The sequence below is a fragment of the Silurus meridionalis genome, chromosome 6 (assembly GCF_014805685.1).
Source record: "Silurus meridionalis isolate SWU-2019-XX chromosome 6, ASM1480568v1, whole genome shotgun sequence".
NCBI lineage: Eukaryota > Metazoa > Chordata > Actinopteri > Siluriformes > Siluridae > Silurus > Silurus meridionalis.
Window position 1 is genome coordinate 28308983 of NC_060889.1, and position 27930 is coordinate 28336912.

General features: G+C 39.0%; 3 protein-coding genes across 7 annotated transcripts in view; 1 reads left to right on the forward strand and 2 right to left on the reverse strand.

The window, feature by feature from the left end:
• The first annotated feature begins 234 nt into the window (after positions 1 to 234).
• c8a (complement component 8, alpha polypeptide) lies at positions 235 to 10108 on the forward strand. Its single transcript, XM_046850999.1, has 11 exons — positions 235 to 422; positions 1233 to 1344; positions 2126 to 2270; positions 2387 to 2534; positions 3729 to 3918; positions 4418 to 4600; positions 6285 to 6525; positions 7190 to 7321; positions 7399 to 7556; positions 8006 to 8231; positions 9856 to 10108. The coding sequence occupies exons 1-11, from the start codon at positions 319 to 321 to the stop codon at positions 10005 to 10007; spliced, it is 1791 nt and encodes a 596-aa protein (XP_046706955.1). The 5' UTR covers positions 235 to 318; the 3' UTR covers positions 10008 to 10108.
• A 577-nt stretch (positions 10109 to 10685) lies between these two features.
• c8b (complement component 8, beta polypeptide) lies at positions 10686 to 19841 on the reverse strand. The gene is given in 14 exon segments (XM_046851030.1): positions 10686 to 10941; positions 11025 to 11093; positions 12749 to 12902; positions 13546 to 13709; positions 14136 to 14264; positions 14633 to 14871; positions 15139 to 15338; positions 16812 to 16944; positions 17079 to 17124; positions 17127 to 17219; positions 17783 to 17857; positions 17860 to 17932; positions 18110 to 18221; positions 19692 to 19841. Coding segments are annotated over 14 exon segments (1710 nt in total). The 5' UTR covers positions 19757 to 19841; the 3' UTR covers positions 10686 to 10783.
• A 4356-nt stretch (positions 19842 to 24197) lies between these two features.
• The window catches only part of dab1b (DAB adaptor protein 1b), a 38249-nt gene continuing 34516 nt past the window's right edge, over positions 24198 to 27930 (reverse strand). For 3 of the 5 annotated variants that reach the window (XM_046851017.1, XM_046851014.1, XM_046851012.1), the window contains one exon: positions 24198 to 26542. In XM_046851017.1, the coding sequence (XP_046706973.1) occupies positions 26490 to 26542 (53 nt within the window). In that variant the 3' untranslated portion in view covers positions 24198 to 26489. Of the gene's footprint in view, positions 26546 to 27930 lie in introns of all 5 variants that reach the window. The other 2 variants (XM_046851016.1, XM_046851013.1) reach the window with 1 other exon arrangement.

Consider the following 27930-nt stretch of genomic DNA (forward strand, 5'->3'; position numbering starts at 1 on the left):
ATTCAGAAAGTTTGGAGGTACTCACTCTTATATAATTCACACTTATGTTGAAAACACTGGCGTTTGATTTTCATGGGAAATTTTGCCACAGTATTGGTTTGCAGTCAAAAGCAGAGCGTTCATTTTGAAACTCTCGCGATCCAGTGCAATGTCCACAAATGATTTGTGTGTGTGTTTATTTGGGGGAGGAGATTTACAGGAACGAGTGCACCCGAAATATTTACCTCTAGTCAATTATTCACTCTGACTGACCGATATTGACTAGTGTCTTCAAATCGCATCTAGCTTTATTTCTTTTGAAATCCATCTGTTTCAGCCATGAGACAGCTTTTGTCTGCTTCTGGGCGATGTTTTATTTTGTTTCTGTTTTGCCAGATTCTTGCTGAGTCTGCAGGATTCTACTGGAGCTCACCTCATAACAGGTAACGTTCTTTTGGTGTCTATGGTCTGATTGAGTCACATGGGTTTAAGATTCATTGAATTTGATTTGTATAACGTGTTTAACAATGGAAATTGTCCACACAAAACTAGAAATTTAAATGTGTCCTTGTGAATTTGTCCCTAATGAGCGAGTCAGTGGTGACAATGCCAAAAAAAAAACAACAACGGGAAGTGGGAGGTCATTGATTAGAACGTTGGACTTTGGATTGGAAGATTGTGAGTTCGAATCCCAGCACCTCCAAGCTTTCAGTGCAATGTCACTCAGCAAGACTGCTCTGGAGAAGGGTGTGTGCCATAAATATATTGTATGAGGGAGGAACCTTGAGAGGAACCACTCTCTAAAGTGTACCCATTCTTTCTGGATGACTTTAAATGTTCATTGATAAAATTTTCATAATTTTTTGAGGTGTTCACTGATGGACACTTGAGAGCAGATTTGGTGTTCCAAGACAACGGTTTCTTGTTTTTCTGGCCTAATGTTGGGTCACGTACATGCATTCATCACATAACCCTAATCAAATGCAAACACATTGGAAGGAAATTCAAACAGATGTAAGTTAATTAATAAAAAGGAGGAATCTCAGACCTTAGACTTGTTCATCTTAGAGCTGCAGGTAGAACGAGAACAGAAGAAGTTAGAGATATACTGCTGCACATTGCTATAATAATCTCATAACGTGATTGATTTATGATATATTTCTGATATAAACATTATTTCATATTTTCAATTAATCCAGCTATAAAACAGTATGTACTGACATGTCTCTGTGTCTCTGTGTCTCTGTCTAAAGGACTAATGTCTTTCTGAGAAGAACTCGAGACGCTAGCTCACCCATTCCCATAGAATGCAAGATGAAGAGCTGGACGTCATGGACGCCTTGTGATTCCTGCACGGAGAAATCGGTAAAGACAGGAAGTGAAAAATGTTTAAGTGAAAACACTGGTCTTACTTGGCAACCCGTCCTGCTAGTTATTCTTAGTCCTGACTGGCTAATGTTTACAGATCTCAGCTGTTGCAAAAGACACTGCAAAAAACACATCCTGGGCTTAGCCCGTTATTCAGAAGGTGGTGTCAATATTGTTAGACAATAAAGACAAGCTAAAGTGCTTTGAATTGGCTTGAACGTCTACATTTAGGACCCATATGCAGGAGATCTTCTACTCCAAACCATTATCTTCATGGAGCTGGTTTTGTGCACAGGCGGATCGGATAAGTTCAAATCCTCGGCACACCAAGCTGCCACTCCTGGTCCCCTGAGCAAGGCCCTTATGTCAAAGTTGCTCAGTTGTATGTATGAGATTAAAAAAGGGTGTCTACCAAATAATGTAAATGTAAATGGATCGGATGGTCATAAGTTCAAATCTCAGGCACACCAAGATACTACTCCCGGGCCCTTTATCCCCATAGTTGCTCAGGTGTATGAATAAATTTTTTTTTTAGAAGGTTGTCTGCCACCTACTCTAAATGTAAATGGATCAGATGTTCATGAGTTCAAATCCCAGACACACCAACTTACCACTGCTCAGGTTCTAAACCCTCAACTGCTTAATTGTATAAATAAGATATAAGTAAGTTAGGAAGTAAATACGTAAGTCACCTGTAGATGTAAAAGTAAATGATTAGAGTATACAGACCCAAAGGCTTCTTGTTCTGCTCTAATTGGGGGTAATGTGTCCGTTGCAGGTGCGTTTTCAGTATGTGGAGCGCCACTCACAGTTCGGAGGCACACCATGCGTGCTCAGTCAGTGGGATGAGAAGCGCTGTCCAGTTCAGGGAGAATGCGTGCCTCAGGATAAGTGTGGAGACATGTACGCATGTCCTGAGACAGGTGTGTGCCTCATATTCAGTACTCTTGCTCCTTGACTCCTTATATGTATCTGAGGTCAATCAGACGACCACCTCTGTAAAACTGGTACGTCTGTTTTCTTGTGGATTCCGATGCAGGCCGATGCATTGGTAAGCACCTTCTCTGCAACGGTGATCGGGATTGCGCACTCGGCAGTGACGAAGATGACTGTGAGACGATAAAAAGCCCAGAAACCAAGTGTACCAACATGTTTCCCATCCCAGGAGCAGAGAAAGCCATACAGGGGTAGGAATAATAATTAACATGATGGTAAACTGGCAACTTTGCAACGGAAATCAAAATTTTACTTGTCGACTATTCAGGTGCTTATAGCTTCAAGTGAAGGAAACTGTTTAAGAAGGATGCAACTGACTTATAATTCTTCTTCAAATTAAAAATACTCTAAGAACTACCATTAAAAAATGAGAAACTTAAGACATTTCTAAGAATTGATTTCATAATTTAGTAGCAAGACGTAAATTATGTCCAAGCGGTTGGACATGATTGTTGGATCAATATTTTTTTGTATAGAATTTGCCTTTAAATGTACTTCATTATCCAAAGTACTATGATTTATTATGGCGATAATGTTCCTATTATCATTTTTGCTTAATCAACTCAGTTATTGTGAAACTACTCTAATGTGACTCTTAGCACACTGATCTATTAATAGAATGATATTAATAAATCAAACACTGACAGTTATGTTTTTATTCACTCAAAAAAAGAATGTTTGATTTTACAAAATGTAGTTGAGTAAGAAGTTAGAAATGCACTGAAGTTAAAGTAAAAGTCTCCCCAAATGGAAATACGCAAAAAATCTTCTTAAGTACAGAATTACATTCACTTCATTACTCTTCACCCCTAACCATGACTATATAGAATTATATTGTGGTGATTGTGGTGGTGGCAGCATGATGCTCTGGGAATGCTCTGGGGATGCAGAACCTGGGATTCTTGGAAAAATTGAACAGGATGAATAGAATGCTGCAAAATACTTTGGGTATTACAATAGGAACATGGCCAAAGCAATGGAGAAGGGCTTAAATAAGAAAAAAATAATAATAATAATTAAAAAAAAGATTGTTGTAGAGGTGTGCAGTCCAGACCTAAATCCAATAGAGAACTTCCAAACAACCTGAAGGACCTGAAGTCTGCCAGGAAGAATTAGTGAAAATCTCAAAAAAGCAATGTGAAGAACTAGTAGGAAAGTCTTCCAAAAAGACTTAAAGCTTCAGCAAAAGGTAAAAGAAAAATATCAATATTTGTGCAGGTAGAATGTTTCAGTGCAGATTTGTGAACAAATAATAAAATAATTAAATATTTCTACAAGACAATTTGAATGCATTGAAATGTACACTACTGTTTTCAGACAAGCATCAGAATACATATACACCTGTAAAGTTATTGTGAAGTTTAAAAACATGTGCACTTTTCCAGCTATAATGTTCTGGGAGACGTTTTTGTGAACCCTGTTCTGGACGCGAGATACTTCGGAGGCATCTGCGAATACATCTACAACGGAGAGTGGAGGGAACTGACGTACGACTCGCACTGCGAACAGCTTTACTATAACGACGATGAGAAATACTTCAGGAAGCCGTATAACTTCTTGTCATATCGGATGTTGGTATGTCAACCCAAAAAATCCTTCACGGTCTTTTGCAGGTCAGCGCTATGAGATCAGAATTATGGGTTTTGTATGGACCCAATTTGAATGTCCATGATGGGTAGTGTATTTGTGGCAATAGTTTTGCTTATGGGGTATTCTAAGGTCAGTGTTTAGCTGTTTATTGCAAGGAAGCATAAAACATTCTCCAAAAACATACACAATTGTGTCTAATGAGAAAGTAAAACTTCCAGTTTTTCAGGAACTATAAGCTGCCTCAAGATCAAATCTGGTTTATTGTGAGAACAGGAAAAACGTTTTCAATGATGGCTGCTTAAAAAACATGGCTCTGACCAGCCAATCAGCTTTTAACAGACATTTCACAGTGATAGCACTAAGCTATTAGCAAAGAGTGCTTGGACACTGATCATCCCATATATATATAGAATTGAATTCTGTTCCAAGATTCTGTCTGATTTGATTGGGATTATTTAGGTTTTTTTATGTGGTCACATTCCAGGCGCATTCCCTCAGCCAGGGAGCAACAGAAGAATACTCTGATGCTGAGAGCTTAATAACCGGCAAGCAAACAGAACATTCCTCTAATTTTGGGGTGACTGGCGGCGTGATGTATGTGGAAGTCGGAGTGTCTGCGAGTCATGAAAAGAATGTAACGGAAAAATTGACAGAGTTCAAAAGCAAGGTAACAATGTGCTTCATGAATAACTTTATTCTTACAAAAAATATCAAATAAAGCCACGATTTCACTTCTCTTGAACTTCTCTTCCGATAGAACCAAGTGGTTGTGATTTAGTTGTGGATTTTTCCCAACTCAAAAATCACAATCACTTGGTTCTATCAGAAGAGAAGTTCAGGAGAACCCCACTTTCCAAAAAGTTGACATTGTGTAAAATGTAAATAGAAATAAAATGCAATGGTTTGAAAATCTCATATTCTCATTTGAGCCATTTTCTATTCACAGTAGAACATAAAAAAAAACACATTAAATGTTTTAACTGAGAAACTGGTAAGGTAATTTTTTAATTTGATGGCTGCTATAAGTCTCAAAAAATTTGGGACTAGCAACAAAAGTCTGGAAAGAGGAGGTGTTATTGAAATGACATAACAGTTGGAGAAATATTTTGCAACTAATGAGGTTAATTGATAGCAGGTCAGTAAGATGGTTGGGTATAAATAGTGTATCTAAGAGAGGCAGAGTCTCTCAGAAGTAAATATGGGTGGAGCTTCACCAATCTATGAAAGACTGTGGAACAATTTCAGAGTAAAGTTTTTCACGATCAAATTGCAAAACAGTTATCTCATTAATATCTCTTTATCTACAGTCTATAATATCATTAAAAGTCTCAAAGAATCTGGAAAAACAAAAACGAAAATCAATATTGGATGCCGTGATCTTTGGGCCCTCAGACGGCACTGCATTTAAAACAGCTATGATTCTGTAATATGAATCACTTCAGGGTCTCATTAACAACTCCAGAAATCATTGTCTGTAAACACAGTTTGCCATGTCATCCACAAATGCAGGTTAAATCTCTGACATGCAAAGAAGAATGGATGTGTGAACATGCTTCAGAAATGCCACCATTCTCTCCGGACCAAAGCTCATTTAAAATGTACTTAAGCAAACTGGAAAACTGTTTTGTGGTCATACAAAGAGAAATTTAAATGTCTTTTTGGAAGCAATAAACACCACGTACTTCAGACTAAAGAGGAGAGGGACCATCTGGCTTGTTATCAGAGATCAGTTCAAAAAGCAGCATCTCTGATGTTATGGGATGCATTAGTGCTCGTGGAATAGGCAGATTGCACACATGGAAAGAGTTAATTAATGTGGAACATATAAACAGGTTTTTGAGCAACAAATACTTCTATCCAGAAAACATTTTTTTTTCAGGAATGGCCTTGCGTTTGAGCAAGACAATGCTAACTGCATACTGCAGCTATTGCAATAGAATGACTTTGTAGTAGAAGAGTCTGGGTGCTGAACTGGCGTGTGTGCAGTCTAGACTTTTCACCATTTGGAAACATTTGGCGCATCATGAAACACAAAATACAACAAAGGAAACCCAGGAACTGTTGATCAGCTAGAATCCTGTATCAGACACATATAGGACAACATTCCTCTCCCATGTAGTCATGTTGCACCCATTAAATTAAATCTTACCTGATTTTTCCCTTGAAATAGTATTTATTCTCAGTTTAAACAACTGATTTTCAGTGTAGAATATGTGCAATTAATTGCATTCTGTTTTTATTTATGATTTGCATATTGTCACAAAATTTTTTGGAATTTGGTTGGTAAGTCCTATGCGAAAATGTGCCATGGACATTCTATGATAAAACCATACACTATCGTCTCTGTGCAGGACGTGCAGCTTATTCGTCTGGTGTCGACAGTGGAAACGGCGCAGTTTAAGATGAAGAGCCGGGATCTGATGCTGCATGAGGACATGCTGATGTCTCTCATGGAGCTGCCTGAACAATACAACTTCGGCGCTTACTCGAACTTCATCAAGGAATACGGCACTCATTATGTGACGGAAGGCGTATTGGGAGGCATTTTGGATTACATCGTAGTGATCGACACACAGGTCATGAAAAGAGAAAGTAAGGAAAAACTCATGTTGCTGCACATTTTATAAAACCATCCAGTCCTCTGAGAAGATGTTTCATTAGATTTTATGGAGGTTTGTGCTCATTCAGCTACAAGGGTGTTAGTAAAGTCAGGTACTGATGTTGCTGAGGTGAGGAGGCCTGGGGTGCAGTCAGCATTCATATTCATCCCGAAGGTGGTCATTAGGTTTGGAGCTTTATAGCAGGTGATCTTCCATTCCAAACCATGGAAAGCAGATCTTCATGCAGCTCGCTTTGTGCACAGGGGCATCGTCATGCTGAAACAGGTTTGGGACTCCAAGTTCAAGTGAAGAGTTAATATATTTCAAGATGGTAACAGACCAACAGCAGAAATGAAAAATGAATGTAGGTGATTGGGTTATTTTTAATAATCGGATTTGTGGTTCGATCTCATTTTTTAACATAAACATCCTGACTGCATTCAAGACTATGATGTTTTGCAGCGATTTTTTTCCCACCAGGGAACTCGAAACACTGTGAATGTAAATGTTTCCGTTAATCGTCAGATTCCATTTGAGACAAACAACTGAACTGGTTTCTGCTTCAGATAAAAACTGATGTATCAGAATAATCATATTCAAATTTCTCCGCTTCAGAAAAGGAAAATAAACTGCATGTCTGTTTGTTTTTCACTCAGAATTGGAGACCCGGGACGTCCGTAACTGCCTTGGCTTATCTCTGGGCATCTCGGGTAGCATCACTCCGGGTTTAGAAGGAAAGTTTAAAGTGAGCCATGAAGCATGTAAACCTGTAGGAGCGTTTACAGGAGGTGAGTATAGTGTACAGTAATATGTATTATACAGCATTGTACAGAAAAGAAAAAAACAATTATGTATTGCTTTGCAGAATTACAAGAAAAAAACCCAATGATCAGAGATGCGTTCGGCTATGTAAAAGGAGGCATCACAGGCCCCAGCGCCGGTCAGTTAGCCGTCCATGATGCAGATAGCTACAGGGCATGGGGCAAATCTCTTAAACACAACCCAGCTGTCATTAAGTTTGAGGTACGTGAACACAAAAAATATGCACAACCTTTATCAGACATGTTAATGATTAGATAGACAGACAGGAAGGCACACAAATAGATGGATGGATAATTGAGTAGATAGATGGATGGATGGATGGATGGATCGGTGGGCGTGCGGGCCAGGCCAGGCGGGCTAGGCATGCAGGAAGGTTCTATCTATAGTTCCTCCAAGTGTTGTATGAAAACCAACATGGCCTGGTTTTTTTGAGCCAGGTGTTGACCTTCTCCACATTCATATAACCAGCCTCCATTTTGGTTTATCAACCTCACTTCTTGTCATAAGATTACAAGCAAGGCCTTACCTTGAGCAAGGCCCTTATCTACTTATTTGTAAACTGCTTTGGATTAGAACCATAAATATAATGGTCGGTTATTATTGTGTGTTAACACAACGTCAGTGATAACTAACGTCCCACACTGTGCCAGGCTCTACCCATATATGAGCTGGTGCGTTTCAGCACAGCGGCGTCTCAGGCTCGCACCCGGCTCCCGCACTTGAAACAGGCATGGGCCGAGTACATGCAGCAGTTCAACCCATGCCACTGCGCCCCCTGCAGGAACAACGGCATGCCGGTGCTCTCCAAGACGTCTTGCAGCTGCGTCTGTAAGGCCGGATGTGAAGGCCTCGCCTGCGAGAAAACCGAACGCGAGGGCAAGATATTTGTTTTATTCATTCATTATTCTTAAAAACATTGTCATTTATTTGTAAAATAATGTGCAGTGTGTGGAGCAGTACAGATTTACTGTCCTCTAAAAAAAACTAAACATACAACCAATATCTGGCAACAAAAAAGTGGGTACACCCTATGAGTACACAAGTAAACATGACAAAAAATCCACTCCTCCATATTGACATCAAGCAGCTGCTGGATGTTAGACACATGGCTCTTTTCCACCTTTCATTTGAGGATGCCCCACAGGTGCTTAATAGGGTTCAGGTCTGGAGACATACTTGGCTACACCATTACTTTCACCTCCAGCTTCATCAGCGAGGTAGTTGTCATCTTGGCGGTGTGTTTGGGGTCGTTATTCTTTTGGAAAACTGCTGTTCAGCCGGGTTTTTGAAGTGGACAGCATCATGTTCTGATTCGGAATGTCACAGCACATGTTCGTATATATATGTTTAGCTCCCCAGTACCAGCAGCAGTACTCATGCAGCCCCAGACCATAATGATACCACCACCATGCTTGACTGTAGGCAAGATACAATTTTCTTGGTGCTCCTCAACAGGGTGTCACCACACATGCTGAACATCATCTGAACCAAAAACGTTTATCTTAGTCTCATCAGACCACAGGACATGGTTCCATGCTCTTGGACAGATTGTCTTTAGCAAACAGTTTGCGGGTTTCTTGTGAGCAGCTTCAGAAGAGGCTTCCTTGTGGGACGACGCCATGCAAACTGACTTGTTGCAGTGTGTGGCGTATGGTCTGAGCACTGACAAGTAGACCTTTCGCTTCTGCAACCCTTTAAAGCAATGCTGCAGCATTCATGGGTCTGTTTTTTGAAGCAGCTTCTGCACCTGATGCACAGCACGAGGACTCGACTTCTTTGATGGACCATTGCGAGGTCTGTTCTGAGTGGAACCCGTGTTGGAAAACCTCTGTATGACCCTGACCACTGTACTGTAACTCAGTTTCAGGGTGTTACTGTATCATCTTACAGCCTCAGCATCTTTGTGGAGAGCAACAATTCTAATTCCAAATCCTCGGATCCTCTTTACCATGAGGTCCATGTAGAACATTCAGTGGTCAGTATGAGAGAATTGTACTCAAAGCAGCAAAATTTTAACTGCTCTAATACACAAATTTGTCTGGTCCTGTGAAGCAGACAAAAACATGAACATGATGAACAGGACGTGTGGCTTCACATGTTTACACCACTTTCAGCTGTGTTCACCGAGGGTGTACTCACTTTTGTTGCCAGTTATTTAGACAATAATGGCCATGTTAAATTATTTTTTAGAGGACAGTAAATCTGTACTGCTATACAAACTGCACACTGATACTCTAAAGTAGATCCTAAAATATATCTAAAATGTATAAAATGGTTGCTGAATTGTGAGGGGTGTACTCACTTTTGTGAGATACTGTTAATATTAAATATAAAATTTATTAGGAATTATAAATATAACTTAAAAAAAATGATTTCTTTAATAATTTGATATATATTGTTTTATTTATTGCTCCACATACGTTTGCCCATACACAAATCAAGGCAAATGAAAGAAAAGTAACTGAAAAACACTTGTCTTTTGTATTTGTCTCTACTTTAGCTATCCCTATTCATGGAGTGTGGAGCTGCTGGAGCTCCTGGTCCTCCTGCGTGTCTGGAACACAGAGACGAACTCGAGAGTGTAACAACCCTGCTCCGAAATACAATGGCTTCCAGTGTAGAGGAAACCCGTCGCAGACGAAGCGTTGCTGAAGTCATTTTAGTGTGGAAGGCCTCTATAATCTGCTTGTATCCTATGGAGAGGTTTTGATGGTTGAATGGATTTAATAATCAATAAAAAGCTTTATATTGGACACCTGGACATTTTTTTTTATTCCTGAAGAGATTCACATCTATGGAACATGATATAGATTAAAGTATCATGTACAATACTGAAGTTAACTATAAGTAACTGACTTTTCCAACCATAGCAGTCTCTTGACAACATTGTATCATAAAAGTTCCCCCTCACATGAACTAGGAGTCCCAAACCTTGGCAAACCTGCACCTCAGGTCTCCTCATCTTACTTACCTACCCTACTTTACTAACAAACATATGAATGACTACAAATATATACAGACAGACAGCCATATACAAATAGATGATAGATAGATAGATAGATAGATAGATAGATAGATAGATAGATAGATAGATAGATAGATAGATAGATAGATAGATAGATAGATAGACAGATAGACAGATAGACAGACAGACATAGATAATGCCAATTTACAAGCTTTCGAGTAGAAGATATCCTGCTTTAAAGCACCAAAATAACTGAGATGAATGTAAAGTCTGACTGCACCCCAGGCCTCCTCACCTCATCTACATCACTACCTGACTTTACTAACACCCATGTTAATGAATCTCCACAAAAATAGACAATCATGTTGTTTCTTTGGTCTGGATTTATTAAACAGAAATAATTGCAGTTGAACATACATTTCACATATTCTGATCATTATCGATTAATCGATTTTTTGCCATTTCATTCAAAGCAGTCTGTGGAATCCTCAATTATCCCCCCACAAGGACTGCCGCCATTTTGTGGAGCCGGATTGTTGCACTGGCGAGTTCTCTTCTTGGTCTGTCTGCTGCAGGCCGACCATTGAGACCAGCAGCTCCAGTTTCCGTCCACTGGTATACCTGTGGGAACAGTAATCAAATAGAAACGTATAAAGCAGTATGAAGCAGCGGTTGTTATGAAAAAGATTAGCCTAAAGACTGACCTGATCGCTTTGTCTCCTCACAACTCAGCCCACTGTAGCCGTTGGGACAGATGCATTCACACCGAGTACCTGAGCGACAAAACAAACCTTAATTCTTAGCATTTCGGTATCCTTACAAGGGGGCCAAGGGCCAAACAAGTCTGGTATAATGTTTCATAGAAAACACATTGTCAACAAATTATTGTGTACTTCTTATTGCATCATTCATTACATTTTCATCCATTTGACCATATGGGGACAATAAAATCCTCTCAGTAATGTGACTATAAAAAATATCAATCGATTATGAGGTAGTGTGATGGAGAAAATGAGGTGGAATGATGGGATTCTAATGAATGGGCATTTGGTGCCACCCAAACGAGGATGAGGTTCCCTTTTTGAGTCTGGTTCCTCTCAATGTTTCTCAATCATTAAGTCTCAGAGTTATTTCTCACTACAGTCACCACTGGCTCACTCATTAGGGATAAACGTACAATTCTATGGAAGAAACCTATACATTCTTTTATAGAAGTTTTCTAACGGCTTTATCTCTGTAAAGCTTCTTTGCGACAATGTCAATTGTTAAATCTTCTTCTTCATCTCCATATCGCTCTGTCATCTACATCTGCCTGTTTTAAACCAACTTTCTGAATATCTTTCCTCACCACATCCATAAACCTCCTACTTAGCCTTCTACTAATGTCCCCCATGTCCCTCCTCTGCACATGACTGAACCATCTCAACCGCACCTCTTTTACCTTGTCTCCAACCAGAAGGCCCTACCTTCATGGCCACTCTAATAAACTCATTTCTAATCCTGTCCATCCTCATCACTCCCAATGAAAACCTTCATCCACCTCCAGCTCCACCTCCTGTCTTTTACTCAATGCCACTGTCTCTAAACCATACAACATCGCAGGTCTCACCACAGTCCTATAAACTTTCCCTTTCACTCTCACAGATACTCTTCTATCACAAATCACTCCTGCTATCACTCTTCTCCACCCACTCCACCCTGCCTGCACTCTTTTCTTCACTTCTCTAACACACTTTGCACAGTTGACAATAAGGAAGGAAGAGTCGGTGATAAGGAAGAGGATGGGTTCACTTTTGAGTCTGGTTCCTCTCAAGGTTACCATCTCTCAGGGAGATTTTTTCCTCACGATTGGCTCGTTCATTAGGGATAAACTTATAGCCAATAAAACTTCTACATTCCATTTTTTTAAACTCTTTATCTCTGTAAAACAGCTCTGGGACAATGTCCATTATTAGGCACACTCTACAAAAAAAAATCTGATTTGAATTGAATTGAAAAGGGAAGTGGTCGGACGTCGTTAGGATACTGGCCTTCTGACTGGAAGGGTATGAGTTCTGATTCCAGCACCACTAAGCTGCCACTGTTGTGCTCTTGAGCAAGACTTTCATTCCTATGCAGCTATTGAAGGAGATATTTATAAGTCACTTTAAATAATGGCGTAAATGAAAATAGAACTGACACTGGAGACTCATAACAAAGAATTTATATAAAAGTCTCTATATAGAATATATAGAATATAAAGCACTACTACTTTCTGGGAAAATGACTCACCACCTTTTGACCAATCAGAATCCAGAATGGAACCTCTCTGTGGTAGAAATGTGCTGCTATTATGCATGCATGTTGCTAATACTAGTCCGATTAGCATAAGTTATTATAGCGTATTCTTTCCTTTTGTTTATCAAACTGTTGCTAGAACTGAACTGACCTTTTAACGCAATCACCCCATTGTTGAGGCAGGGGGTACAGCGGCACGAATCCCTCTCCTTCAGGAACTCCACCAGGGCCAGCTTCAGGTTCCGTTTCAGCATGTTCACACTGGTGAAGTCGTTTCCTGTCACTAGTTCATACAGCGGGGACAACTGCGGCGGCAAAACAAGGATACAGCTGAGATCACGGGAACACTTACAGCATGCGGATTTATGTACATTATGTTCATAGTACTGGACCAAATTGATTAAAGGAAATAAACGGGCCACTTTTCTGGGTAACCTGATGGATTCCTTCAAACGTTTGTAATTTTTTAATAAAAGCATCCAAAGACATTGAAATCTATATATTATCTCCACAATTTGTCTTGATAAACGTAGTTCCAGCTGATGCTTTTAAAACATAGCTCCACAAGTTCCAACAATGGGTTCAAGATCCACTAATGAAATGGTCGTCTAGTCAAAGTCATATTTTGGGGACCTAATTTCTATGACCGAATTATTTTTGGGCTGAATCTTTGGAAACTACTGACAACAATCTAAGCCCTGGAGCTGTGAGGCATTGTGTCACCCTGCCACTCTTATTAAATTAACATGTTCAGTCTGAATTTGTTAAGATAATAAATAATAGTTGATGGTTCACCATGGCCCAGAACTAAAGAGATCCTGGTGGTGGAAAGATGGAAAGCAATAACATGTTATGTAATATATAAGGTCTACATTGCTAGGTGTTCAGTCTAGTCTAATCTCATTTAGTCTCTGCTATAAGGACATTAGGGACGAGTGGGTCTGTTACCTTCGTGCTTATGAAATCAGGGTTGTAGAAAATGGCTTCCCCCCACAGCTGCATGATGTCCGGTGTGGGAAACTGCCTGGCGGCCAGACGCGAGACCGTCTCACTGTCACCTCCTCTGACAAAGGCTATATAATCCTCAACCATTGACGAGCGGGACGTTTCGTCTGAGGAAAGCAGCGCAAAATCGACAAAAGACATACGCTGTTCCCAGGTATATTCTTCTTCAAAGGTCTCAACTTTTAACTTAATATGTTGACTACATGGACTAAAGGTTAAGGACACCTGATCATAAGATTGGTATGAGCTTATTTTTAAAAATCCAATTCCACATTTAGTCTCCATGTTATATATATATATATATATATATATATATATATATATATATATATATATAAAAAAAGAGAAAACACCTAGCCAGAAACCCCTCAGATCCTGACAAACCGTTGGAGAAAGAAGCACAAATAGCTGGAGAAGTCAGGTGTCCCAATACCTTTGTCCATAGACTGTGTATATAAGGGCATTTTCAAGTCACAAGATTGCAAGATAAAAAAAAGAGTAGAAAGTGAATAGGATGAGGTGAGGATGCTTACTTCCGAATTCTTTCAGCAGGCCCTCGCAGCCTCCGCCTGATACACCTCCTGACACCGGCACACCCTGAATGTTGAACCCAGCTTTCAAACCCAACTGGAAACAATCTTTGGCGTGGTTTAAAGTGTACCCTAAAAAAACATACCAACTGCTATTGTGGAACTGTACAGAAGCTCATTACCAGCTTTTACATACAGGAAACTACTCACTGACTGACTGACTGACTGCTTGATTGATTGATTGATTGATTGATTAATGAATTGATTGATTGTAAATTGAGTGGCTGGTTGATTTAGTGATTGTTAATTAGTTCATTGATTGATTCATTTATTCATTTAATTTACTAATTTACTGATTGATTGATTCATTAGTGTACTAATTGACTGGCTGATTGATTGATTGATTGATTGCCAATTTGTTTAATTGGCTTATTGACTAATTATTTAATTGATTAATTGATTAACAAAAAAAATTGAATTTCTTGTGACTACTGCCTCACTATTTTGCTCCATGACTTTCTTGTTGAGGACCACAGTGTAGTCGAAGTCTCCTCCGAGAGTGGCCTCGGTGATGTAGTGAGTGCCGTAGTCGCTGTACAGCTGTCGGTACTCGCCGTACGTGTACTCAAGCGGGAGAGCTCTCAGACGTGACAGGAACTCTGGGTGCAGCATCAGGTTGTCTGGCTTGAGGGAGTATCGCGCTAGCTCAATCCGGGTGTGTGCATGAAGGAAACTGTTTTCTGAAACAAAACAAACAAAAAAAGAGCACTGGAAGGATATTATTATTATTATTATTATTATTATTATTATTATTATTATTATTATTATTAAGATGTTTGTGCTAGCTAAAGGACAGGTATGTAGTGTATTTTGTTAATCCTAAATCCATGCAAAAAAATAAAATTTTCAAATTGGCAAAAACAGTAAATAAAAATGTACATGTAACATGCTAGCTATTTATTATGTAATATATAATTAGAGATGCAGTTTGTTTATGTTGTGCTTTACCTTTCCAGCATAATTGCGAATCTTCTGCACATTTCTCCTGTACTTGCTGGAATCCACGTTTATTCCGACTTCAAACAGTCCAGGTACAGCAAGATTGAAAGAGAAAGTGGTCCTGGAAAAGGTGGATTTCGCTGTGTGACGTGAGTACTCTTCGTACGAGTCATGAGATTCCATTTTGTAAGTGTGGGAGCCTTTTGTCTGGAGAAACAGAAGGGGTTCTTGTTGCTGATGCAATTCTTAGATGTAGACCCGTCAGTGGAAAATATTTTGGATAAATTTGGTTTAATTTCCATCCAAGCTACTTGTTTTTACTACCAATTTTAGTTCCCATTGTCCAAATTGTTTAGAATTTCATTTCTTTCTTGTGGCTTCTCCCATTAGGGGTCGCCACAGCAGATCATCCGCATGTTTGATTTGGCATGTTTTTACGCTGGATGCCCTTCCTAATGCAACCCTTCCCATTTATCCGGGCTTGGGACTGGCAGTAAGAGTGGCTGGGGTTGGTTCCCTGACCAGGGATTGAACCCGGGCCACAGTGGTGAGAGCGCCGCATCCTAACCACTAGACCACCAGGGACCCCAAATTGTCCAAATTGTTTAAAATATGGCTACAAAATAGATAAAACACAATTCATCCTACGTTACACTTTAAATAATAATAATACAAATAAAAAAAAACGCTTATTTTGTCAGTGTCGGACCATACATTTTACCCAGAGGCCTTTAGTCCTCTGGGTAAATCAATCCACATACTAATACAATCATTATGATGCCACATCTTTAAAACCATAAGTATTATAGAGAGACGCAGTAGAACAGAGCACTGCGTCAGACAGGATTCTCATACAGTGAGAATGAATGTCATCGCTAAAGCCAGAAACCCAATGAACACAATTCAACATGTTTCCTTTCACTGTAGCCACAACTGCACCTCCCACATACATCATCTCTAGCAGAAACATAGATATTAACCTCATAAAATTTGCATTTTTCACGTGCATTACAGTGTTCCTGGGGATTTGAAATCAAAGCAAAAAAAAAAAAAAAAGCTTAACAATTGTTTTGAACTGTTTTGTGTTTGACCTTTTCTACAGCTTTTCTTGCAAAGTCTGTACAGTCAAATTCACGGTTGGGACTCGTGGCTCGGAAAATTAGCTGGTTCTCATTTGGAACCTACTGTAACTAACAGCAAGTTGCGGATTATCTTAAAAACCATCTTACTTTTTGCTCATGCACAGTACAGGGACAAAAGCATTTTTAGATGTTTGTGTGGATGAACAACATTTGGGAGACGTTTGAAAAAGGAAGTGTAACCTCAGCATTTTTAGGCGGAAACGACATTTTCATTTATCCTGATTAGTGTAGATGTTGCCTTAAGCAAGCAAGGCATTCTAGGTCATGTAATGAAGTCTTGCTCATATTTTTATTGAGTCCCTTCTGAGCTGTTTGTATCCTGTTTGCTCTTCTTTGTCTATGCTTTAACATATTTTCTAACCCATCTTCAGACCCTTTTATCCAGGTTTCACCAATCAGTTGAATAGATTTTGCTTTGGATATCTTCTAATATCACACCATTTCCTGGATCTTTATTGTTATGGGTATATGATGGCAAAACAGAAATGTTCTAAGACTTGGACTGTGATCCAGACCCAGGATTTAGGGCTACACTTGCCTCCAAGGAGTATTGCTGGACGTTGTACGGTTTCCTGTAGCGCACGTCATTGATAAAGTAGGGCACACATCCGCCAGCATAGTAGCGATTATCCAGGACCAGACCCTCCAACTTACCGCTCTGAGCATTAAGCCTGAAAGTTGAAAGACAGTTGTGAGTGCTCTGTCCTGTTTGCCCAAACTAGGTTTTTATACACACACACACACACACACACACACACACACACACACACACACACACACACACACACAAACACATAACACACACCCTTTGGCGAGGTTCTCAATGCCAAACAGCTCTTCAGTTGGTTCCTGCAGGATTTGTACACTTTTTTACAATCAAGCTCATCAGAGCCGTCACCGCAGTCATCGTCCCCATTACAGAGCAGTCCCTGTGGTATACAGCGACCTGCCACACACACACACACACACACACACACACACACAAACACACAGACACACACACACACACATATACATTAGTGATACAGACATCTCTATCAATCAGTGCTAGTAATAAAGGTGTGGCCTCTGTATTAAAAAGTGTGGCTAAAGGAGGTGTGGCCTCTGTTTTGCATAGTGGTGTGTAGGAGGCAGGGCCTCTGTATTGGACAGTGCGAGTAAGGGGCAGGCCTCTGTATTGAACAGTGCTAATACAGGAAGCGTGGCCTCTGCCAGTGCGAATAAAGGAAGCGTGGTTTCTGTATTAGACAGTACGGGTAAAGGGGCATGGCCTCCTATTGGACAATGGTGATGGAGGAGACATATCCTCTGTATTGGGCAGTGCAAATGTGGGGGGCTTGGCCTTTGTACCGGACAGTGCTAATAGAGGAGGCGTGGCCTCTGGACAATGTGAGTGAAGGAGACATGGCCTCTTTATTAGACAGTGCAAGTGAATGTGTCGTGGAATGTGTTATACAGAAGTTGTGTAATTGTAAGTAATGGTTGTATATTGGTGTGTGTAAAGATGACCTGTGACAAGACATTGGAAGCCCTGGCAGAGCGGCAGGGAACTGCGGCATATTAGGCGTGAAGGTGGCTCACAGGCTCTTCCTCCTGGCCAACCTCATTACACGGCTCTCCCCCAAACTGAGATGGCTGCAGTAGTGTGGCAGAGCGGAACTGCCAACCAGAGCATTTATCATTAACACACTTTATATCCAATTCTACACAAAGTACATGCAGAATATAACACAGGGTAATGTGGGCATATATATATATATATATATATATATATATATATATATATATATATATATATATATATATATATGTGGGTGTGTGTTTGTGCGTTTTTACCCTTTTCTTTAGACAGGGGTCACAGCGGGTCCATTGCGTCCACTCGGACAGGGAGCAGTCCACAGGGTTGAGAGGAGGTCGCCCCTGGGAGCTGCACACTACAACTACCACACTGCCCCACACACACACACACACACACACACACACACACACACACACACACACACACACACACAGAAGATGCAGTTGCCTGCTTTGATTGATAATATACACAAGATGGGCAAAAGTTTGTGTTCACCAAACATAAGATTGGTATGTGCTTCTTTTTGATCATCCCATTCCACATTGAGTCTCCATTTGCTCTTATAATAAACTCCACTCTTCTGGTAAGATGCTTTACTAGATTTGCAAGCTCGAATAGGCACTAATGCACCTCATAACATCAGAAATGAAGGTTTTTAAATGTACACTGATAAAAAGTCTGGTCCTTCTCCTCTCTAATCCCCAAACTGTTGCCACAAAGTTGAAAGCACTGATCTTTACATTCCATTCCACATTTAGTCCATATTTTACGCTATTTGCTGTTATAATAATCTCTATTTTACAGGAAAGATGTTGATTTTATGGAGATTTGTGCTCATTCACCCAAAAGGATGTGTGTTAGTAAAGCCAGGTCCTGATGTAGGTGAGGTGAGGAGGCCCAGGGTGCAGTCAGTATTCACATTCAACCCAATAGGTTTGGAGCTCTATAGCAGGAGATCTTCCACTTCAATCCAATTTTCAAGTAGCTGGCTTTGTGCTCTAATGTCATGCTGAAACAAGTTTGAGTTTTCACACGTTGAAGTGAAGGAGAAATTTCATGCCACATCCAAAGGCATCCTATACAATTGCATGACTTTTTTTGGTAACAGATTTGGGAAGAAGCACATGTGAGTGGAAAAATCCAGTGTGCCAAAGTTTTTTTATTGTCATTTTATTTTGCGCTAATATATTCATCATGGCACTAGTGGAATCATCAGCCAGAATTTAAAATTTTAACCATATTTTTAATTTGTTTCCTATAGACAATTATTAATGCCTTTGTTTAATAGCGATTCTGCAGGATGCACTAATACACTACTGAGTAGGTTGTGATTGGACAGCAATTGCATTTCATGCTTGTGTCACTCTGAAATACCCAATCACAGCCTTATAGAATAGGAAGTAAAATTATGTTTGATTACAGCAAAGTCCAATTCTTACATAAACAATTCCCTGCTGGAACAGTGAGGGCGCTGTTGTAGCTCATGTGTGAAACCAAATACAACATTTTAATAATAATAATAATAATAATAATAATAATAATAATAATAATAATAATAAATACAATTATTACCTGACTAAAAGAAATCTTAAAGTATTATTTATTTAATAAGTTTTAATTTGTTTTATTACAAAATAAATGGGTTTTTTTTACATGTATTTATTTATTTATTTATTTATTTATTTATTAATTGATCAATCACTTTAAGTAATTTATGTACAAAAACCCACATTTCTCGTGTCCAAGTCCCTGCCAGTGAGACACCGGTAAAGACCCAGGATTATAGCCCTAATCCACAATATTCCTCTTTCACCCTGAATCCCAAATTTCTTGACTTACCCCAGGATTAAAGCCTGAAGTGCTGCAGCTCCAAAAGAGCGTTGTATTGAAGGAAGACAGATCATTGTGGTTAATGCAGAAGGTAGGAGACGAAAGACAAAATTGAATAGAATACCAGGACTAATTCTGCTCTTATCTGGGGGGAGAAACATGCCAGATACAGTCCTGTGTGTGCAAACAAACACACATACACACTCACACACACACACAAACTTTGCAGATCAATACTTCCAGCATTACCAAAAACACAGGTCTTTATATATGTGATTAAAGTCACAGTACCAGGAGAAAGCATAGAAAATGAAGTATTATCCAGAATGGAAGGTCACATGACCTCGATTTTGCCTTCTATTTTTCTTTCATGAACCCTGTTCATTATTATCTGGTTTACAGCAGCAGAAGGTTATCAGATGATCCAGAATGAGGCAAGCCTGTCTTTTTCCCGTCAATGCTGTTGAACTCAATCAATACTTAACCTACTGTTGACTCTGGACCTTTCTGGAGCTTTTAAACTTTAAACCTTCTTTTGCATATGAAACCATTTCACATTTGCATCATGTCACCTGACCATTATGTTGGTATTTGCTTATTTTTTAAAAATCCCATTTATCCATTTAGTCTCCATTTGCTCTTATAATAAGCTCCACTCCTCTGGAAAGATGTATCTCTAGATTAAGTGACAAGGTGAGGTGAGGAGGCTTTGGGTGCCATCAGCGTTCACATCGTTAGGGTTGGAGCTTTAAAGCAGGAGAGCTTCCACTCCAACCCTATAGTGTATTTGTAATTGTTGCCAGTTAGGATCCTTCAACAGAATAATTTTCTCCATTCACATACACTTCATTTTGTTTTCGAAAGAATTACAGTTGAACAAAACTAAGTGCACCAGAATACAGCTCGGAAATAAAAAAACATAAATGACGCAGAAGATAAAAGCGAGCGAGATATTAAACCATGAGGAGATTTATTTATTTTTAGTAACTACAACCTGGAAAAACTAATCTGTCGGAGAGCTGCAGAAGAACAGAATTAAATATGGCTCAGGAATTTCTTGTGGACATATTTCATGAAGAAATTCTGTGTTCTCAATAAAATTCCAGATGTAGATCGTTCTTAAAGGAATTGCTGTTACTCCAGAATTAAATGTTCAAACTGAATTCAAACTGTAGATGTTTCATTGTTGATTGTTCTTGAAGGAATTTTCTGTTTATACATTTCATATATTCATATATTTCATATATTTGGAATTCCAGGTGTAGATAAATGGATTTCCAGGTATTTTGTATAATTGTAGATGGTTCTTGAAGGAATTTCTGATGTAGATATTTCATGAAGGGATTCAAATCGTAGGGGATTTTTTAAAGGAATTTCCCTTGTACATATTTCATGAAGTAATTCCTTGGAATTTTAAGTGTAGGTGGTTTTCAAAGGAATTTTAGGTGTAGATGGTTCTGGAAGGAATTCATTGTGTATATATATTTTATGAAAGAAATTCCTTGTTCTTGATGGAATTCCATAAAGAAAGTGTAGATATGTTTCTGTTGTTCTCTTTCAATCCAATTTTCCAAGACGGATTATGCTAAATCTGAACCTTAGCAGGATCTGAGTCAGTTGTTTCTTTTAGGTTTCTGTTCATAAACTATAACATGATGTTTTGGAGATCACAGCACTGATATCAGATAATCATAGTGCAGAAACAGAGCAGTGTCACTGCATCTTGCAGCGACCAGGAATTCCCAGGAAACACCAAGGCTTACAAATATCTTCATGGTTCTTCTTATTAAAAGCAAACTTCAGCCTGCTGCTGCCACACAGCCTGCTGCTTCCATCTTTACTTCACAATCAAGCCATGTTTTATTCTCTATATTTCCTCATTCAATATTTCTTATCACATTTCCTTACTTAATGTTTTTCATCTGTTTTTTTTTTTTATCTTCATGCTTTGACCCCTGCTGAGATGTTCCACTCTCATCCAGCTTTCATGTGCTATTGTATAACGTGCCACACAGAGTCCTTTGATGGTGCTCTGTAATAACTGCACAGCTTTCTTCAGGCTTTCTTCGCAGGATCAGACACAGCCACTCAAAGGGGTTTGAAAACACTGAAGCCTTTCTTGATGTTTTATTGGAAATTTCTTTGTAACTAGGCGATAACAAGTGCTTCATCAAATCCTGCCATGTTATAAAAGCTTTTCTCACTTATACATACATAACATGGACAAAGGTTCGTGGACACCTGAGCGTAAGATTGGTTTGTCCATTTTTCCAATTTTAGTCTCTATTGGCTATTATAATGATCTCTAATCTTCTGGGAAGATGTTTCACAAGATTTTGAGTGTGCTTATTGGGATTGTACAGCACTTTTAACAATGGTCATTCTCCCAAAGCAGCTTCACAGAAATAGATTGCAAATATAAGGAATCATAAATTAGTCCCTATAGGTTTATCCCCTAATAAGCAAAGCCAGTGACAACAGTGGAAAGAACCTTGAGAGGAACCAGACTCAAAAGGAACCTCATCCTTATCTGGGTGACACCAGATGTCCAATCATTATAGTTCCATCATTGTTGAGGTTCTTAACTGTTCACTGATGGAGGTTTGAGAGATCTAATAATATCAGTTACAATCCAAATCCATCTTCATGGTTCTTAAAATGATTTCAGAAGGCCTGGGGGTGCAGTCAGAGTTCACATTCATCCCAAAGGCATTCAGAAGGGTTGGAGCTCTATAGCAGGAGATCTTCCACACATGTAAAGCATATGTTCATGGAGCTGGCCATGTGCACAGGGGCATTGTCATTCTGGAACATGCAAGATATTAAACCACAGGGAGATGTATTATTTATAGTAACTACAAGTTGAAAAAAACTCCATATCATCGGTTGCAAAAGAATGGAGAATAAAACATACAAAAGAAAGAAAGAAAGAAAGAAAGAAAGAAAGAAAGAAAGAAAGAAAGAAATCCATATACATCTGGAACCTGAGGAAACCAGTTGCTGAAGTCTTGCTGGGTTTTCTTTGTTGTGTTTTTTGTTTCATGGTGCACCAAAAGTTTTCAGATGGTGAAAGCTATAGACTGCAGGCCAGTTCGGCAACTACCAAACTTTTACTAAGTATGCACTATGCAGTTAGCATTGTCTTGCTCAAATACGCATGGCCATTAATGTAAAAAATCCCATTTCTGGATGGTAGCATTTGCTGCTCTAAAACCTATATATAGCATGCACCATTGATGGAGCTTTTCCAAATGTGCAAGCTGCCAATTCCACAGGCATTTATGCACTCCCATACCATCAGAGATGTAGCTTTTTGAACTAAATGCTAATAAAAAATAAAAAAAACAGATGGTCCCTACCCTCTTTAGTCCAGAGGACATGGTGTCCATGGTTTCCAAATCGAATTTTTTTTTTTTATTTGTCCGACCACAGAACAGTTTTCCATTTTGCCTCATAATATTTTAAGTGAGTTTTGGCCCAGAGAGGATGGTGGGGTTTCTGGAACTTGTTCACGCATCCTTTCTTCCTTGCATGTTAGAAATTTCAACCTGCATTTGTGGATGACATGGCAAACTATTTTAAATGCTGTGCGCCTGATCCAATATGGATTTTCACGCTTGTCCCTTGAGATTTCTCCAGATTCTTTAAAACATTTAACATTATGTATGTTCATGAAATTATGTGCTGTAAATGATGAGATATTTAAGTGTTTTGCAATTTTATGTTGAGGAAAATTATTCTGAATTTGTTCCACAGTGTAGACAGTCTTTCACAGATTGGTGAAGCTCCGCCCATCTTTACTTCTGAGAGACTCTGCCTCTGAAAGATTTTTACACCCAACATCTTAATGATCCGCTGTCAATTAACCTCATTAGTTGCTTAATGTTTTTCTGAGTGTTTAATTTTAATAACAGTTACTTTTTCTTGCTCTGTCCCAACTTTGTTGAGACATGTTGAGCAATGAAATATAAAATAACCTCTTATTTTCCTGAAAATGGTACATTTGCTCAGTTTAAACTTCTAAAGTTCTATTGTGAATAAAATATGGGTTCATAAGATTTGCAAATCATTACATTCTGTTTTTATTTACATTTTACACAATGTCCTGTGGGACTGGGGGACAGACAGACAGACAGACAGACAGCTAGCTAGCTAGATAGATAGATAGATAGATAGATAGATAGATAGATAGATAGATAGATAGATAGATAGATAGATAGATAGATAGATAGATAGATAGATAGATAGATCCACTGAACCTGGACATTACAATCTTGATTTGAACCTAATTTGGGCCACAGTAAGTAATTTTTTATCAATTAACAATTAATTTTTTATAATTTTTTTAATCAATTAACAATCTCAGTCTGTGTAGGTTGCATTCTTTTTAGGTAATTGAAAAGTAATAAGTGAATTTCAATGCCTTTGTTCCTTATATGATTTATTATTAAAAGCGGAAAAAAAGAAGAAAACATCTTTGATCCTCAGCACAAACACAAAAAGAATAAAAATGACTTATTTATTCATTTTCTTTATTCAATCACACAGAGTCTATCAATAATCAAAGTCTCCCAATACCAGATATGATCGATGCTTAAAAGTGCATGATATTTCCAATCTACCATCCAATCAAAAGCTGAAAGTCAGAGGGAATCTCAATATTGATGTTTGCCTGGTAAGAAAGATTCACTCCGAGCACAAATGATAAATAATATGATACAAACTAAAGCAACATATTAGGAGATCACACACAATCTAATAAAGCATAGGGCAAAGTGGGGCATGTCAGGGGGTGACATTGTTCTGAATTGTGTGTCTAAAGGTTTTGTACATGGCATTACATTGTAAAAAGAGGACACAAGTGGAACTTGGAAGTACCACAGAACCCAAATAACTCAAAATCACAATATAATATTCATTTTTAAAACTTTTATCCATAAAGTGTATCTGCACCAAGTCGCCTACTAAAGGTCTTTAATTACAGTTGGTGTCCACCATTTTAATGTTGATGTTGAAGACATTTGCATTTACAGCTTTTGATGGACGCCTTTATCCAGACCAACTAACAACGATCTCACTTATACAACTGAACAGTTTAGGATCAAGGGCCTTGCTCAAAAACCCTGCAGTAAAAATGAGGATTTAAACTCATGGCCTTCTGATCAGAAGTCTATCCACTGACCTACCATTTCCCTATTGAGGACTTTTTGTTGAAGAGGAATTATAAGACAAAGGGGCGTTTTCTCTTCTTTTTTCAATCATGAGGCAGGCTGGTAAAATCTGTAAATTAGCTACATTTGGAAATTTGGAAATCTTTTGGGAAGATATTCCAAAAAAAAATCTTGTTTGTTCTTCTTGCAAACATGCATAACATACCAACTACTATGCTTGAGTAGAACTACAATAGTTTGCTAGCATGTGAAGTGAGATTTCTGAGAGTCCAGGTCCTGATAACACTTCTTTAAAAGTCAGTCAATTTGGATAACATGGGCTTCTGACAAACACCATCTATCAGGCATAACATTATGACCACCTGCCTAATATTGTGTTGGTCCCCCTTTGGCTGCCAAAACAGTCCTGACCTGTGGAGCATTAACAGCATGAACTTCTTCATCAAATTTGAGCTAAATTGAGCCCCACGTGCATCAATAGATAGATACATCAATGCAACAATAGATACTGACCACTCAAGATCCCACAAGATCTGCTGTTTAGGAGATGTTCTGATCCAGTGTTATAATGTCATAACGTTATGCCTGATCAGTGTATATACCAATGTAAAGATTTCCTCACACAGTGAGCATCACACTTCGGCCATATTGCTGCAGATCTACATGAGATTCAGGAGGTTTATCCATTGGGTTTGTAATCAGATACCGGCTGGTGAATCGTCTGCAAGCTGCCATGTCCCAAGTGGGTTTAAAATGTTAAAACGACCCAATAAAAGCTCAAAAGACAAAAATAAAGAGATCAGCGATTAGTTCTGTTCAGGTTTTAGGAGCCTATGCTACGTTACTCTTTGCCTCGTTGTGCACATCCATGCTTTTCCAGCTCTCTGTAAATGAAAACAGGAAAAAAATCAAGAAATTTACAACATTGACATGTTTACTGTTTCTTCGCTGCATTTCAAACCCTCGTTTCCTCCTCGACCTTTAAGGAATAGATTAAAAGTTAGAAAGGGAGTGCACAAACATGTCAACAAAACATAAACCCGGGGCTTAACACAACAAAGTGCACACGGGCACACATATTAGGCAAAATTAATTTACACACACACCCACACAAATATACAAACTTCAGAGAAAATGTCCAAAAACTGTATCAAATCGAGTCTCATGGAGAAAACCATGCAGATCTAATGCCGTCAGATGATTTGCTCCCTGCACAGTGTTCCACAGGATCGTTCCAGCACGAGCGCTTTAGAAGCAAAGCCTTTACTTCAGTGCCCAACCGGTTCAATAAAACATCCTCGTCTTTTACTGAAGGTCATCACTGATATTCGACCATGTTCTGATGTATAGTCAGGCCACGTGGGGTTTTTAAACTACACAATATGGATTGTACTACACAATTAACCTACGTACTTCAATCCCTTCTGACCTCAATTCGCAGAATCCAAGGCTTGTCCTTTCTCTTTGTGAACCCCAAGTTCACATTAATGAAAGTTTTAGAAATCAAAAATAACTCTTGTTTTTTCATAAAAATAGTTTGGATTTGTAGAACAATTGACACCAAAAGCCAAAAAAACAATCCAAGAGTTCTCATGGGGAGTTTTTTTGTTTTTACTGTAGGACTTCAGGAGGCGGTTCATGGATCCTGGTTTCCTCCTCCGAATTGTATTTCGGTCCCAGAACTGGCATCTGCTGAACAAAGTAAAACACAAAAAAGACGAATCAGAGACGGGATCAAAGCTGGGGTCAAACGCATAGCCTTCACGCTTCGCATGGAAACCTAATCATGTTGTGGTATTAATCTTCCTCCATCCCAGGAATGGATGCAGTGCATGGTGTGACCAGCAGATGGCAGTGACGCGGTGGTGTTTCCATTAGCATTAGCATGGCAGGCACGGAAAGCAATAAAGGTTTGGAACAGGATTGGTGCAGTGCAGTAACTAAACAAAATGAAAAGTGGAGAGAAGAAGGGGGGGGTGTAGGTTGGTATGTTAACTGAAACACAGACTGAGAACTGAAACTAAGGATTGTTTTGAGAACCCTGGTGCTGATCTATAACTAAAATGCTTTTCCAGCTGATTAATATTAAAGGTTATAATGCAGTATTACTGAATTTACACGCGAGAATAAGATCGAACATCCCATTCCACATTTAGTCCCAATTTTCTCTTTTAAAAGAAATCTCCTGGGAAGACGCTCCACTAGGTTTTGTTGAGATTTGTGCTCATTAAATGACAACGGTTTTAGAAAAATCAGATGTAGGTGAGGTGAGGAGGCCTGGGGTACAGTCAGCGTTCACATTCATCATGTTCAAAAGAGTTGAGGTCAGAACTCTTTTGCATGAAAAAGCATTGGGACACCTGACTTTCCCAATGAGCTGTGGTAAACAATTAAACAAGGTGGTATCAAAAAGTTTGGAGACGAGCTCTGTTTACAAGAAAGTACTTTATCTATGTTTACACAATATCACCTTTACAATAGTCCATAGTACAATAGTACAATAGTTTCGCTATTGAAGCCACTCAGAACACCTCGAGCGACTCGTTGCAGCATCGACATTTGCCAGACGTATGTCTCTGTGGCAGATTTGCTCAGTTTCATGCAAAATTTCACGTTTGCTCTCGGTTCTGTCTATTATAAAATCGCACCAGTTACACGATTAGTCTCAAAACTTTTCCATCTCATTTTGTATGGAACGTCTTTGGATGCTCTAGCATAAAATGTTCTCTTCACTTAAACTAGGAGACCCAAACCTGTTCCATCATGACAATGCCAGCTCCATGAAGATCTGCTCTGTATGGGTTGGAAGAGGTAGAAGATCTCCTGCTACAGAGCTTTAAAACTTTAAAAACACGATTTGGCCTCCTCACCTCGCCTACATAAGTACCTGACTTTACTATTACGCTTGTGTCTGAATGAATTCTACACAAATCTCCACAAAATCTAGTGGAATGTAGTGCAGCTTATTATAACAGCAAATAGGGACGTGAACTGGGATGTAATGGTGGGATTAAAAAACCTTTAAATGTGAAATTCAAGGTTTCTTATAGAGTTTTCCTGTGATCTGTGTTCATGTG